Raw genomic sequence first — 14773 nt, 5'->3', positions numbered from 1 at the left:
TACCCAGATGAATAGAATCCACCAGCAGAAGTGTGTCTTTTGGTTGTTAAGATTTGTTCCTGATAAATTGGTTCTTTGCACTTGAAACTCTCTTTTTCTTCCCTCTGGCCTTGGTCCAGCTGGCAGGTTTGCTCCATCTAAACTTGAGCCAGCACAGAAATGCAGGTAATGGGATGTTAAAATTGAAGGCTGTGCTTGCTTTTCACTCTTAGTAGCAAAGGTGGTAAATAATGTAGCAAAGAAAAAAAAAAGGATAACATATCCTGAAACTTTCTGAAAGCAGAGTGTTTGTGGACTCCTCCTCTTCCTAGTTCCATGATTTCTATGAGTGTTAAACTAAGCCAAGCATTTAAGGGTGTACATGTAGACTACTTAGTCAAGCTAGAGGTTAGTTCTTCATCAGTGCTCTCATCAGTTTGATATCAGTGGCCTTGTCCTTTGGCCTGCTGCATAAACATTCTTCTCCAGCTTCTTTTCCATTAGGATTTGAATGGTAGGAGCCAACCAGAAACCATCATGTACATCTGTGCGAATGCAGAAGAGAATATAAAAGTGTCACAGACATGCTCAGGTGGGAGCAAGGAGCTTTGCCCGGCATGATGAGGATTATCAGCTGTGCCCTGGCACTGCAGAGACAGACTAGTTAAATTTGCCCATAGTTATTTCAAAACACAACTTCTACAGCACAGTAACAAGTTTTGATGCATATGTGCCCGTGATGTATGAGAAACAGTAAGAACTCCTAAGTATTGGCATCTAGAGCGGTTCTGAATATACTGCTTTTTGAATAAATGCAGTAAGTAGGAAGGGGCAATCTTGTGGCTCTGAGCTATATGTTCTTCAGGCTTCCAGCTTTCAGCTCTCCTCATGCTTCGCTGTTCTTTTCAGCAGCAAGATTTGCAGTTTGGGTTTTGGTTTTGCTTAGTAGAGAGTGGCAAACTGTCATGGTAAATTCAGGAGTGGTTCCATGATTCTCACGTAGGAGAAGCTAAGTGGAGGTCCACCAAATTATTCTACATGGCCATGACACAACATCTGAACCTCCATTCCTCAGTGAGATAAGATGAGCTGCACAGATTCACCAATTTTTTGTAGGCCTTATTCATTATCAGATGTTGCTCTTCTGCTCCAGTAGAACCAGGACAACAAAGATCTTAAGTGTTGCCATGTTTGGTTATGGTTTGCATGGTATGCTTTTGAAATTTGAATTTCAGCTGGTTTTGCAGCAGTGGCAACTCTTGCAGACTTAAGTTTCTTGTTGCCTGAGCACATCCACTGAAAACTGGGTATTTTCTCTTGCTCAACAGGGGCAAAGGTGGATATATTCCAAGCATGAGGAAGGAGATGCTTTCTGGCCCACAGTGGAGATGAAAGAGAGAGACCAGCAGTAGATCACACTGAAGGGAATTCCCACTCTGCTGGCACATGAGCAAGGCAGATGTACCAACTGTGTGGTGGGAGGCAGTGCAAGGGAAGGTTCAGTGCATGGTTGGGCATCTCATTTTCCTTAGAGGACTCTTTCTGATGGCAACTATTTCTGGAGGATCCTCTGGCAAAGGCCAAAATGGAGTAGAAATGGTGCTATTCTGGTTAACAGTAGTGGGATGATGTCCAGAAGGTCTGTGCTACAGCCCTAGATCGGGGACAAGAAGGTGCTACCTCATGGCACAGACAAGACTGAGTGAACACAACAGTTAAAGTACTTAGGTGGAGAAAATAAGGAGATTATCCTGAGTGATTTGCAGAGGTTTGATTAATGAGATGCACAATGATGAAACCTGGTGCTTTGTCATGTCAAAGGTTTAAGGAGGTCACTGTGTTTTTTTGCTGCTTTTAAATTGAGTTTACACTTCACTTAAAACTGTGCTCCAGAATCTCAGGTTTGTAGTAGGGGGGTGAAAAACCAAATCCACTACTTTCTCTGGTTTTGCAACACTGCATGTAAATAAATATTGTAACTTGCAAGTTACCAGAGAGGATGAGATAACACAGAAAAACGTGGACTCTGGCTGCAGCCATGGAGGGTGGCTCCCTCCCAAAGGATCCCACACCACGGTTTGGTTGTGTTGGGGGGCTGGCCCATGACTCTCTGCCTCCATGCACTGGTGGCATGTAAGGGCTTCTGGTGTCTTGGTCTCCTGCTTTTCACAGCAGAAGAGAGATTGGCTTGTGACACATGCTCCTGCTGGCCTGCTGAATAAGGAGAGAAAGGGCAAGGGAAGGAAAGGAAAGAGGGAGGGAGCCAGAGGTCAGTTTGCAGCAAGTGAAATTGGGAAACTAAAAAGCATTGTGTGTCAGCATGGGCTATCTGGAGAGCAGTGCTGTAGCAGAAGCCCATGAAGCAAAACCACTGGGCTTTTTTTTTTTTTTTCCCCATGTAAATTATAACTGGGCATATTCATGCAAAGAACACATGGGGATTCAAGGTGTTACTGCACCGTAATTCAGCTTTTTTGCTGCTAAAGCCTGGGGAGTCTCTTGAGTACAAGGTGTCAAGAAGAGATACATCAGATACACAACTTGCCTGAGCTGGTTTTATCTCTCTGTCATGAGCACTGGAGCATCAGTACAGTCTTCTTGCCTAACTGTGGGATTGGCAGACCTGCACTCAGCCCTGTCCGTGGGTTTCCATGGGTGCAATGTTGGGGAAAATCAATCAGAGCATCTCAGATCCCGTCTGGTAAATGGGGTAGCAGTGTATCACTCTGTTTTACGGGGTCGCTGAGAGAACAGATGCTGTCAACCGTGGCGTGCTCAGGTGCTCAGGGCCAGATGCTTGCTGAAGATAAATGGGAGGGAAAAAAGCAAGCTGGGAAGGAGTCCAGCAGTCTCCAGGTTTTATGATGATAGAAATGCAGATCCTGGCACGGATACTGCTTCCGGTTCAGCCAACACACCGTGTAACCCACGCATTCTCCCTTTCGTGGCAGGAGGGAGGTCTGTTCAAAACTGACAGCTATCTCTCCAGCATCCTCCAGCCGGGAGATGCTCTCTCCCGCCTGCTGAGGTCCAGACGGGGGAGGCCTGGAGCGCTGGGAATGGTAGGTGCGGAGGAGCTCGGGCCGGCCGTGAGGTTCTGCCGGCTGGGACCGGAGCTGCACGGGGCCACCACCTTCGCTTTTGTTTCCAGCTCACGTTTGCGCCTTCGCCGAGCCTCCTGGCTCCCGGGGAGCAGCGAGGAGTCCCGGCGGGCAGGCGAGGGAGCGCCTGGCTGGGGCGGGGGCTGGCCGGGCCGTGCCGAGCCCAGCCGGGCGGGGCGAGGCGGGGCGCGGCGGGGGCGGCCCCGGCTCGCATTAATTACCTTCGGCATTCGGGGCGGTGCTTCCCGCAGCCATCTGGCTGAGCCGGGGGGGCGGCAGGGGGGGAGGGAGGGGGAAGAAGGGGAGGAACACGGGAGAAGAAAGAGAGGAAAAAGGGCTCGGGGAGCACCGCGCCGGCGAGGCAGCGCAGCGCAGGCACCCGCCGCCGCCGCCGCCCGCCTCCACGGGGCCGCTGCTTTTAAAATTAGTTTTATTTTTTCTCTCTTTTTTTTTTTTTTTTTTTTTTTTTTTTTTTTTTTTTAATTTTCCCTCTCCCGTGCGGCCGGCCTCCCCCATTTTGGTTTATGGAGAAAAAGAAAATGGTAACTCAGGTAAGGGTGGCGGGCGGGCCGGGCTCCGGCGACTGCCCGCCCGGCTTTGTCTGGGCGGGGAGCGGGGCGCCCGGAGCGGTGCGGGAGGGAAGGGAGCTCCGCCGCGCCGGGCACCCGCGCTGGGAGCTTTGGGGAAGGGGTTCCTGCGGTCTTCCTGCCCGGAGCAACCTCGCAGTGCCCTCTAGAGAGAGTGCTGCGCGAGGGGCACGGCTTGCCCCTGCCGAGTTAGGCTAAACCCGCCTTTGACCAGCCGATCCCGAAGGTGTACGGCTTCTCCGCCGCTTCTCCATCTGGCTGCCGGTCACCGCGGGGGCTGGGAAGCCCTTGTAGGTAGCTGTAGGCGTGGGGCTGCCCGTGTCCTCCCGGGGGAAAGCGGCTGACGTTTCCTGAGGAGCGCGCCCAGCTGCCAGGGCCATCGCGCATCCACCGCAAAGGGTTTTCGTCGGACAGTGCTCGCCTTTTAAGGCTACTGTATGCTTTTGGATTTTGAATTTTTTTTTTTTTTTTTCTGGCATGGCATATGCAACTCGCCACCGGAGGGAGCGGGCAAAGGGAGGGAGGAGTAGGAGAGCGGCATCGTGGAGCTGGAATCCTTTGGAGTTAGGCATTATATAATGTCCCCGCAGTGCCTTGCAGAGCTGGAAACCTTTGGGGGATATTCCCAAAGGAGGTGGAGGAAAGGACTCTCAAAAGGAACTTTTATTCAAATCTGGGTTTCACAAGTGCTTTTTTTCTGTACAGCTTTGCAGGTCTATAGAATAGATGCGTACTGCCTTTTTGGCTTTCCTTAGCTTTGGCTGAAGCCCCCTTCACTAGCTGCTGCTGAGATTCTGCATGTCCCACTGCAAGGGGCATTTCTTTCACTGGTGCCTAACTCAGAATGAATTTGCTACAAGAAGTGACACCCACTTTGACCTTTTCCCTCTCTCATTCGCATTGATAGTCAGTGGCTGAAAAATAGGTCTCTGTCCACTCTAAAGGTATCTCCCCAGGCTCCCAAGCCCCACCTTCTGCTTCTGCTATTTAGTCCCTTCCATTACAGAATCCTTTTTATCTGGACCAAGGCTTTCTGTTCTGAGACAGAAGAGCTCTGCAGAAATCTCGTGGGGCTTTCTGTACCTATATTTAGTTTAGCAAGTGATGCTGGAAAGCTGTGTCTCTGCAGTCAGCATCCATTTGTGTTTTGCTGTGTGCTCAGAGTGTGCCTGGTCAGATGGAGGTGTGTGCCCCTAAGCTGCAGGTGTGTGCATATTTCAGAGAGTTGTTCTGCACAGCCTTGTGTTGCAATGTGCTCTCAGCCACAGCCATCACGCTCGGAGCCCGTGTCTGTGCAGTGCAGAAAGGTGCCTGGGTCACGAGGACCCAGGCTTGGGGATGTGCAGAGCTGGGAAGGATGGGATTCTGCTGGAGCACTGGCTGAAACACGGGAGGGTATAAACTCATTTAAAGGTTTAGGGTATCCTAATAGACTCCAGGGAAATCTGTCTTCTGCAGAAACTCTTAATTTATTGATATGGGGAAGGAGGTATCAAGACTCTGTGTTACTGTATTGTTTGACCTTGAATTACGATTGTCTTAAGAGTACGTACTATTTAGTATAGGTTTTCAGGATTTGCATTGTGTATATATGTGCTGAGATGCTGGAGAAGATGCATATTAAAAAAACAGTAGGAGAGGAGAACTCGGACTGTGTTTCAGTTGGGGATCCAGATGAAGGATGGATAGCCCTTGTACGCAGAGTTGAGGAAGATGGCACAGGTGAATTCAGCTCTAGCAGAGTGCTGCCTTCTCTCAGGGGGATCATTTGGCTGCTAGGCTGGTCCTTAGCAGTCACTGCAGGTTTGGCCAAGTGTGGGGCTGAAGGACTGTGACACATTCAAGGCAATATCCTCAGCCACGTTATTCTTATTCAGCAGTGTTGTTTGAAGCAGTGGAGTGCCATTGCTTAAACCTGTGAACTTACTTCCTTGGGGCTCTGTCTCATTTATGAAAAGTAAATATTGTTGGTATGTTAAGCTGGTAATTGCCACTGAATTAATTCAGGATTGCTACAGTCTTGCTCTGTTTAGTTCAGTCTCCAGAAAACATTGCCTACCTGGTCTGAGTTCTCTTGTATTGTTGTCTTCCTTGGAGATCTGGGAGATGAGCTTCTGTATAGGCATGACAAGCTGATAGAACAGAATAAATATGAGTGTGTGGAGTGACAAGACTAGAAACAGCAATGGAAAGAAATGGAGATGTGGGAGATGCTGGAAGGTAGAAACGTGCTTGAAAAAGAGGAAACAAAAATTGCTAATGAGAGTAAGACCTCAGATTCATTAACAGAAAGTACCTTAGCCTTATCCCCCTTAATCCTGAATCAGTGAAAATGAGTGTTAAACGAGGTCCAGTACATTATGTACTAATTGCAGATAAAAGAGAGAGTCTTCTGTGGATGGGCATTATATGCTAAAAGGCTTTTTCACTGTGTGGTGCATGCTGAGGTTGCTGGCTTGTGTGGAGCACAAAGCCCTCCCTTTCTTGGACAGCCCAGTGCCTTGCTGGCGTTTTCCTCCAAATCTGTTTCCCATCAGGGCTGGGAGAGGGGGAAGGTGTCGAGCATCTCAGAGAGTGGGGAGGGAGCTGCCGCCTCCTTAAGGGGTCCCCTCAGCCCATGTGGCAGCCGGCAGTGCTGAGTGTGTGTGTGTGTGTATGTGTGCCTTTGTAATGAATCCCCCCGCCATTGTCTGCTCCCCTCCCTGCTCTCAGCAATGGAACCTTTCACCTGGGCTGCTGCCCGCTGGCAGGCCTTCTTCCAAGAGAGGAGGAGGAAGGGCTGCTTGTGGTAATTAAAGCCAGACCTTGGAGAACTGCTATTTTCTGACCTCAGCACCCCTTTTTCCTTCTTTATCTGTCTAGAGTTCCCAGCTTTTGATGTGTGTGTAAGCAGAAACATCAGAAAGTCTGCTTTTGTGCAGCTGTAGAATCACCAGTCTCCATTTTGTGGCACCATTTGAAGCATCTTTGCTGCCCTGCCTGCCAGCATGCCCCCTCTTGTCCCCCCCAGCACCCCTTGGAGGCTCCAGCCAGCGCCGTTTATCTTGGCACGTGTTTGACTTGCTACACTCTGCCCAGGGCTCGGGGAGGTGATGGCGTTTGTGGCTTTGAGACTAATTTATGTCCTTGTTAAAATGAACCAGCAAGCAGTCTCATTTTTTCCTAGAGGTTTTCTTCCCTTTCCCTACCCCCTTCTATAACCCTTTCCCTCCCAGACCCTGTGTGTAGCTGTGAGACAACTTGTGCAGCCAAAAGTTGCTTGCTTAGTCAGTGATTTGTTTGTTTTTTTTTTTTTTTTTTAATTAAGAAAACCCAACAATTGCAGTGCTCCTTAAATGGAGATCTTATTTAAATCAGAGCAGCGACTGACTCATTAAAGGCTGCTCTGTCTCCTTTTCGTTCCTCTGCCTCATTTCCTTTCCCTGTCTTTCTCTACCTCCCATTACAGTAATGGTGTGATAAAACAGATCTTTGTGTTCCATGTTGGGATCATGCAGGGGTGTGTAGTTGAAGGGGGGAGGCAGGAGATGGGGAACCCTGTCACGACAGCCACCTTGTGCTAGCTGAAAATGTACAATGCATCCCATTATAGGAGACCGTCCTCCTTTGTCTGAACTGTCTGCAAGGGAGACTGAGTCCCAGAACAGCATCCCCCCTTCCCGTCCCCTTACGCCGCTTTAGGTTCTGTTCCCCTCCAGGCAAGCTGGATGCTGCAGAATTTCCCTGCTCCTTTAAAAGAAAGAATTAAGAAAGGAAAGCCTTATCTGTGTGGTGGTAGAAGGCCCCATTTTTTCCTCTTGGACTTCTCTTAGGACCTACTATTATTTCCCTGTCCCTTTTCCCTGCTTTGAGGATTGCATGTCCCTTTCTTTTCAGTTTAGTTGTCCTTGCTGCTTGCTGCTTGCTTTGGTGTTATCTTGCAAACTTGCATAAGCTGTTTGAAGGGAATCACTCTCTTCTCTGTCTGTGGACTTCTGCTCTTCCCCTTTCTTTGCTGTTTGAGAAATGGTGCTTGTTTACATGGTATCTGACTCAGTGCCTATACCTATCCCCTAGTTTTTCATTCCCTTCTACTGTATATCATAGGGCTTCCCCTTAGTGCTGCAAGACACCATGTCAGCATCAGAGGTTTGTGTGAAAGAAATCCTGTCCAGTCACTTTTCCAGGAGACTGTCCCCTGGGAATGCAAAGATTAATCTGCATCTCACTTTCCCTGATATTAGGACATAGTTGCTTGAGATGGGGCTATGGGTTGTGTCTGTAACTGTTGTTATACTTAGAGACTGAACTGCTGGTTGAGAAGGGCTTACTCTTAAGGGCCTAAAATTCAGTGGGGCCTGTCAGGACCTGGTGAGTGTTTTTTAGTCTTTTTCTTGTTGCCCCCTGTGCTGAGCACTTTGAGACGCATTGCAGTAGAAGTGAACCCACCACAGGTGCTTGTAGAGCTGCCTTGGAATGGCAGAAGCCTTAGTCAATGTTTCCTAGGCAGGATGGAGAAGAGCAACTTGATACAGCACTGCCATTTCCTTGAGTCCCTGTCCTAGAAATATCCTCGCTGCTCCCTAGTGCATTTCTTCTGCAGGTGACTAGGTGGTTATCCCCGGGAATTGAGAAATGAGGATGCCTAAGTTTTCTGTGATATTTGATTGCCAAGGCTGTGTAAATTTAACATACCATTTAAATTGTATTTTAAGAACTATTAATTTATGAAGTATCTGGATCAGTAAAGAGGTTGTAGTGAGCTACCAAAAATTACAAAAGTTCAAGGTTGCAAAGGAGGGAGGCTCTTAAAACCAGCAACATCTTTACATCTTTCCCTCCAGGTTATTAATTCATGATGGCTGCATTGCATTTAATTAGTATTGAGCAGCCTTCTACTATAAAATTCTAATACCAGTGCAAAAGGGGTCTGCAATGAGTGTCTTTGTGTGTGATGATTTATAGACATGGATTCTGGTCTTACTGACTACTTTGGGTAAAATGCTCCATGTTCCTGTTTTAGATCCATTTCCAGCAAATGGTGTGTGCAGTTGGCTGCCCCTTTGCAATGAGTTCCTTAATGTACTTACCTCCCAGCTACAGAGTCACCGACTTCACTAACAGGCATTCCTTGGAGGTCTGAGTACCAGGGAGGAGATGGTTAATTTGCCTCAGTCTTCTTTTAAATAGAATACTATTTAAAAGGATGTAGTCGGTATTCTTTCTATCAGACATGTTCTCTGGATTTAGAGAAATGTTAATTTTTCCTACCAAAAGTATTTTGGTATGGTCCTGTAGAGTCACTTATGATCCTCTGCTGTCCAGGATGGTTTTTTTTCTGTTTGCTTTTTGGAGGCTGTTGTGTGTGGACCAGTGTAGGCAGGAGATGTATAGGCTGGTTTTGTAGGGTTCATGGAAGCCAGAGCAATTAATGCTCAACTGGAAGCTTTTGGAAAAAATAGTGTGTTTTGCCTGCATAAAAGAAAATGGGACAAATGCTGTTCAACAGTGTGCTTTGCTTAATACCTGATCTTTTTTTTTTTTCCTCTGCAAAACTGTTCATTAAGAAATATTATTCTTAAACTGAATTGAGAGTGATGAAGATGGTAATGGGGAGGCACTTCAATTACAGGGCATTTCTGTATTTTAAGTCAGGAAAGAAACCTTCATTTGTTCTCTTTATTTCTGTGGCTATTTATGATACTCTTTAATCACATGTTTGTATGCTATTTTTTTCTGCAAGAAAGAAAAGAAAAAAAAGACAACCCTCTAACTGTCCCCATCAGCTTCGGTGTATGTGGCACCATGATGACCCCTGCAAGTTATCAGTGGCAGAGTTGGCCATCCCAGATACATCCCACAGACCTCTGCCACTTTGACTGACTATGTAATTAGCTGTCATTTTCTGTGCAGACCAGCTTGATCAGTGTTTGCCAGTTGGTTTTGTATATTTGCTGGCAGCAGAGGAATGGTGACATTTTGCAATATTAGGCTCTGGTTTAGGCTTTGGGGGTGTACACTGATATGCACATTCTCCCCTTTCTTCCATCCCTGTGTGACCTCTGCCCTGTCTCACCTCTGCCCTCCATCATTGGAGGATGGATGGATGCTTCTTCTTCTCACTCTCTCCCCATGATCCCTGGTCAGCAGCTTGTCCCATACAAGCCATACCATATCCATACTCTCCCAGTCTCCATTCCTCTTCAGTTATGTGCCCTCCTGTTTTGGCAGACTACTACTTTACCTTGATCCCTTCAGTTCCTTCTCAGCTGATTTTTAGACCTGCTTATTCTTTGCTTTTCTTCCTCCTCCTCCTCCCTGTCCTCACTACAGTCTCCTTGTCATAGGCTTTTTTAACTCTCCACCCACTCCCTACATTCCTCATTTAGTTTGCCTTTTCTGCTCCTATTGCAGTCATACTTGTCTGTTCTATCTCTTTGCTCCCTGTTGCTGCCTGTGCTGATAGCGCTCAGGCTTCTTGTCTCAATTTAATTTTCTCCTGCTGTACTTACAGGTCTGTTTCTTGGGTTTTTTTTTTTTGGATTTGAGGTGGGTAACTGCTCCTTGATGTCACATCATCCCTGTAAAGGAGATGGTGCAAAGTACTGGAGAAGGATCATTTCCCTGCTGTCATGATCTCCAGACCTGGATCTGACATGGCCAGTATCTCCTGCGAAGCTGTGCATGATGTCAAAATGAGAGCATAAAATCACAGAAAATGGGGTGCAAGCAGCACTACCAGCCACTCTTAAGAGCATCTCTGTTTCCTGTTAGAATAAACAATATCTAAACTATTCCTGATGGCAAGTAACCTGCCTTAAAAGTAATTGCAATGCCACTGCTGGCCTTTCTGAGCATTGCTAAGTCTTTCCTAATATCTAACATAAAGCCTGTTGCCACCATTTGTTCTTTCTGTGAAGAATATAAAGAATGGATTGGTTCTTTCATTTTTGGCAGGTTTTGCATGCTGTTACTACTTTCTTTTCTATCTTCTAGCCTTTTCTGACCATTGCATATATCTTTACTGGGAGATTGATCCAATGTAAGACAGGTGCTGTAATTTTCCCTACTTTTGTTATAATGTTGGTCAGATCTCGATGATCTAAATGTAGATTCCTGAAATGCAAATTTTTTCTGTAAATAAGAAGTTATCTTAGATTTTTCAAAGCATATGTGGTGGTTTCCTCCTCTCTTAATCAGAAGCAAGACAAAATATGACCCCTGCTTTTTTCTTGGGTTGGGTTACTATGGCTTAAGTAAGAAGTCAACTCCAAAATGAATTACAGATAGCATGAAAAAAATATCAATTTGAATGGTATCTTGGAATTTTAACAACTGAAAACTGGGTCCTACAATGGGAAGTAACCAGCCCTGCCAGTAATGGAGATTTTTACCCCAGTAGTCTCTAAATACCCAACTGGAATTGCACTCCAAGTAGCCTGTAATCTGAGGGTGTATGGATACACCAAAAATGTCCAAGTAATTGCAAGGGTAATCTTTCTAGCTTCTGAAGTCTGCCCTCAGGCTGGAAGTCTTGAGTATGGTTAAAACCCTCTGAACTATCCTCCTGGTTATCCTGTTTAAAATTCATAGTGTCTGTAGTTGAGGTCCAGTGGAGTTTAGGATTTCTGTGTGCTGTATATAAGTCCTGGTCTCCATGGACCTGACTTGGAGGGCATATTTGACATTCAGATAATTGCTTTTGATTAGCTAAGATGCAGATAATCAGAGTTTGACCTACGCAATGCATAGGCCATCATTCACCTATCTGGTCTCACTGAAGCTCCTTATCTAGGCCTATGCTCTCCCTCCAGTCTTAGTAGCAAAACCTGCTTTAAATTACTTTAAAAGCTGGATTTAAAAATGCCTTGGAGAGGAGTTTGGATTTCTTAGATAGTACTAGTCCTCCTTTGCTAGTGTACCCTCCATGAAGAGTGGAAACATTAATTTGATTTGTTGTTCTTTTTAGCTTTTCTCAGTTTTGCTGTGGCATCATATGAAAGGAGGTTATCAAAACTGAACAATTATGCAAAGTACTTCAGAATATTAGAGAGCAGGAGTATGAAAGGCTTTTGTTTTTGCACTGTGTCCCTTCCTGCTTTATAAAATGTGGTTGAGATAAATAGGGCAGCAAGGGAAAGGATTTCAGTTTCAACAGGTATAATTTTAAATCTGTCTAAACTTAAAAAAGATCCTTCCAGCCTGAATCAGGAGATATAAGAGGAACAGCATTTTTATTTGGTGAAATTAGTGAATTAATCAATTTGTTGACTGTTGGCTATAAGATAGTGTACTATGTTACCTTTGCTTAGTGGTCAAATATTTAATGCAGATTCATTTGCTTTAACTTTCCCTTTTGCTTTTCTTTGCATGTAATGCTATTTAATGTTGCTACATTGGCTTTGCAAATCTCAGGTCTGTTTCCACCCTGTTCCAGGATGGAACATTGTATCTTCAAGCAGTGGGAAAGGGAGGAAAAGTAGTTCTAGGAGTCCCTTTCATATGAGTTAGGTTGGGGAGGTGAAAATACTTTTTTGAAGTCATGTTAAACTGTGTGATGGAGCCAATCTATGGCAAAGAGTGTGATGTGGTGAAGAGGAATGAGGAAGGTGGTGACTGAAGGCTGTGGTGAGAACTTTGGACAGTTCCTTGCTCCCTGTGTCCTTCACAGGGACATGGGTGACAGACTGTGAATACACTAAGTGTGACTGATGAGGTGGTGTAGTCAAGGAGGGGCTGACTCTCTTAGTGGCAGAAAGAATTTAGGTCATCCAAAGCCAGTTGCAAACCTTCATCCTAAGAGAATTTTTCTGAGGGACTCCAGGTCTTCAAAGCCTCTTTTGATCAAAATGCTGCAAGGGGTGTGAGAGTGAATTTATCTGGGATCATGGACTTCTGAAGGGTGGAAAAAATACTGTGGAGATCTCAGTGCTTCATCAGAAAGTGAAACTTCTGAATACTTTGACTTATTCAGTGAGATGAATCTAAATTTGGTTTAAGCAGATTAAAGATCCATGATCCTTGTTCTCCATCAAGTCTGAAACTGTAGCTTTGAGCAGCCTGATGGTGACTTTGGCCCTAGACAAAATGAAGGTCTTCTAACAAGCCCTGCTGTGAGGAGGTGAGAAAGGCGGTGGCTTTACTGTCCCTTTCAGCTCAACTGTGATTTCTCAGGAACGTTTTTTGGTTTCTGTTAGGAGTGCTCTTAATTGGTTTTGACAGTGAGCTGCAGGAGTTACAGCAAATGTTGCACAGAAGTTAAGAGAAAGCTGCGCTGAAGGCTGCAGACCCGAGCGTCTCTGTTCAGATCCGTGCCTGCCTGGCCTTCCTGCCTGCCAGCTCCAAGCCTCCCTGCCTGATGAGTGGCTGGGGTCCTGCTTGGCAGCTGACATGGCTGAGAACACATCTCCCTACCAGACCTCTGCTTAAAGCAGAAGTGTATAGAAAGCCAGTGGCTTTTTTTTTTTTTCCAATGGGTGGGTAGGAAATTTTGAGCTGTGTTATTTGTAACACAGAGAAGAAGAATAGCTAGAACTGAGTAATAGGAATTTCCTAATATTTTGGAAGAGCATAGAGGAAGATAAATTTCATTCTTCTAGGGCATTTGTAGAGGGATGTAGTGGCTTTCAAAAGTGTAGTAGGCCTCTAGGTTAGCTGTGAGGCTCTGTGTGTCACTACATAATTATTCTCAGATCCTCTCTGGCCTAAATCTAAGAGAAAAGAATCTGGTGGCAGGAAAGAACCATGTTTGATTGACATGGTTTAAATGCAGAGTTGTGATGAGCCTCCTGACTACTGTTCAGACAATCCTAGCAGAAGAGTGTTCCTGCAGCCAATCATAAAACCTTAAAATCATATAATGATTTGGGTTGGAAGGGATCTTTAAAGGTTATCTAGTCCAACCCCTTTGAAATGAGCAGGGACATCTTCAAGAATTCAGCTGTGAAGTGGTTTGGGAATTGCCTTCAGCTGTGTCTGTCCCAAATTCCTGCCAGGGGATTACTGTACCTGTGTGAGCTGCTCCTGTGCCCTCATGTGAGGTCAGCTGTAGTAGACCTGCTCTTGCAGAAGTGCTTGGAGATGCGTCTGTTGATTAGGTGTGATATTGGTAGTACCCAGCAGAAGCTGAGCACAAAATCTTTTCCTTTATGATCATCTAGGATCAACCATGGCTGTAAAATTGAGGTGGTCCCTGTGCCTTGTGGTGCCAAATACTGAGATACTGAAAAGGTTTTATGTCCTAGACATGCAAGAGGAAACTAAAAGAGCAATTTTCATTGTAAATAATTTAAAGGAAGTTTTTCAGATGTATCAGTCTTCCTGTGAATCATCTAGTGGATGTTGAAGACCTAACAAATCAAAGACACTTCTGTTAACAATGAATATATTGGCTGCTGTGGGCTACTACTCATGCTGTTGTTGGCCACTTTTGAGCAGAAACGCTTCCTAAAAATTTTATAGGACAGAAGTAAAGCTCAGTTTAAGAAGATGGGCAGTTCAGGTCCCATCAAACGAGGCTGAGCTAAAACCAAGTCTTGAGGGCTGATGCTGAAGAACATTTCTCAGGTTTGACAGTGGTGTCCGTGGGCTGTGCTGGCCCATCTAGGGGATGAGACCATGGAGCCCATACAGCAAGCAGGGTCTCTAAATTCCCAAGCTGAGTGTGTTGGGTTAGAGACAGACAACTGTTTTCAAAGGGCATATTTTTAGGACAGAGCAACTGCCTGTCTATCTGTTCCATGCAGTAGCCTCAGCCTGCAGAGAAATTATTCTGGTTCCTTATGTCCTCATTGCTTTGCATTGAAAATTCTACATCTTCAAAAGAACAATTCACTTCTGCTTTCTTGTTTCAGTTAATTGGGCTCATTCTTAATGTGGTAAGGATTATTATCTGGACCACTTACACACTTGTGCTGCAGGATCTCCTTCCTCCCTGACCTCGGTGTTACATGTTACACATTGTATCTCTTAAAGGAGGTGGTAGCACCTTTGAAAATTAGAAGATAGGGTAGAGTCTGGTCAAATCTTGTGGTGTTTTAGCTCAGCTGCCAGTGATAGTTACCTGATCTGTGGCAAATCTTTCCCTCCCTCTCCCCAGGGTGCCTGCTCTGCCCTTTGCATGCCAGT

General features: G+C 45.6%; 1 protein-coding gene across 17 annotated transcripts in view; it reads left to right on the top strand.

Moving 5' to 3' along the window:
• The window catches only part of RBFOX2 (RNA binding fox-1 homolog 2), a 165107-nt gene that overhangs the window by 81424 nt on the left and 68910 nt on the right, over positions 1-14773 (top strand). The window contains exon 1 of one of the 17 annotated variants that reach the window (XM_068191124.1): positions 3382-3631. The exons of the other annotated variants lie outside the window; for them this stretch is intronic. Within the exon in view, the coding sequence (XP_068047225.1) occupies positions 3605-3631 (27 nt within the window). The 5' untranslated portion in view covers positions 3382-3604. Of the gene's footprint in view, positions 1-3381; positions 3632-14773 lie in introns of those variants that run through there. 17 annotated transcript variants of the gene reach the window in all.

This window comes from Anomalospiza imberbis, chromosome 5, assembly GCF_031753505.1.
Source record: "Anomalospiza imberbis isolate Cuckoo-Finch-1a 21T00152 chromosome 5, ASM3175350v1, whole genome shotgun sequence".
Lineage (NCBI taxonomy): Eukaryota > Metazoa > Chordata > Aves > Passeriformes > Viduidae > Anomalospiza > Anomalospiza imberbis.
Note: the sequence above shows the minus strand (reverse complement) of the source record. Positions and strands in the feature narration are given on the sequence as shown.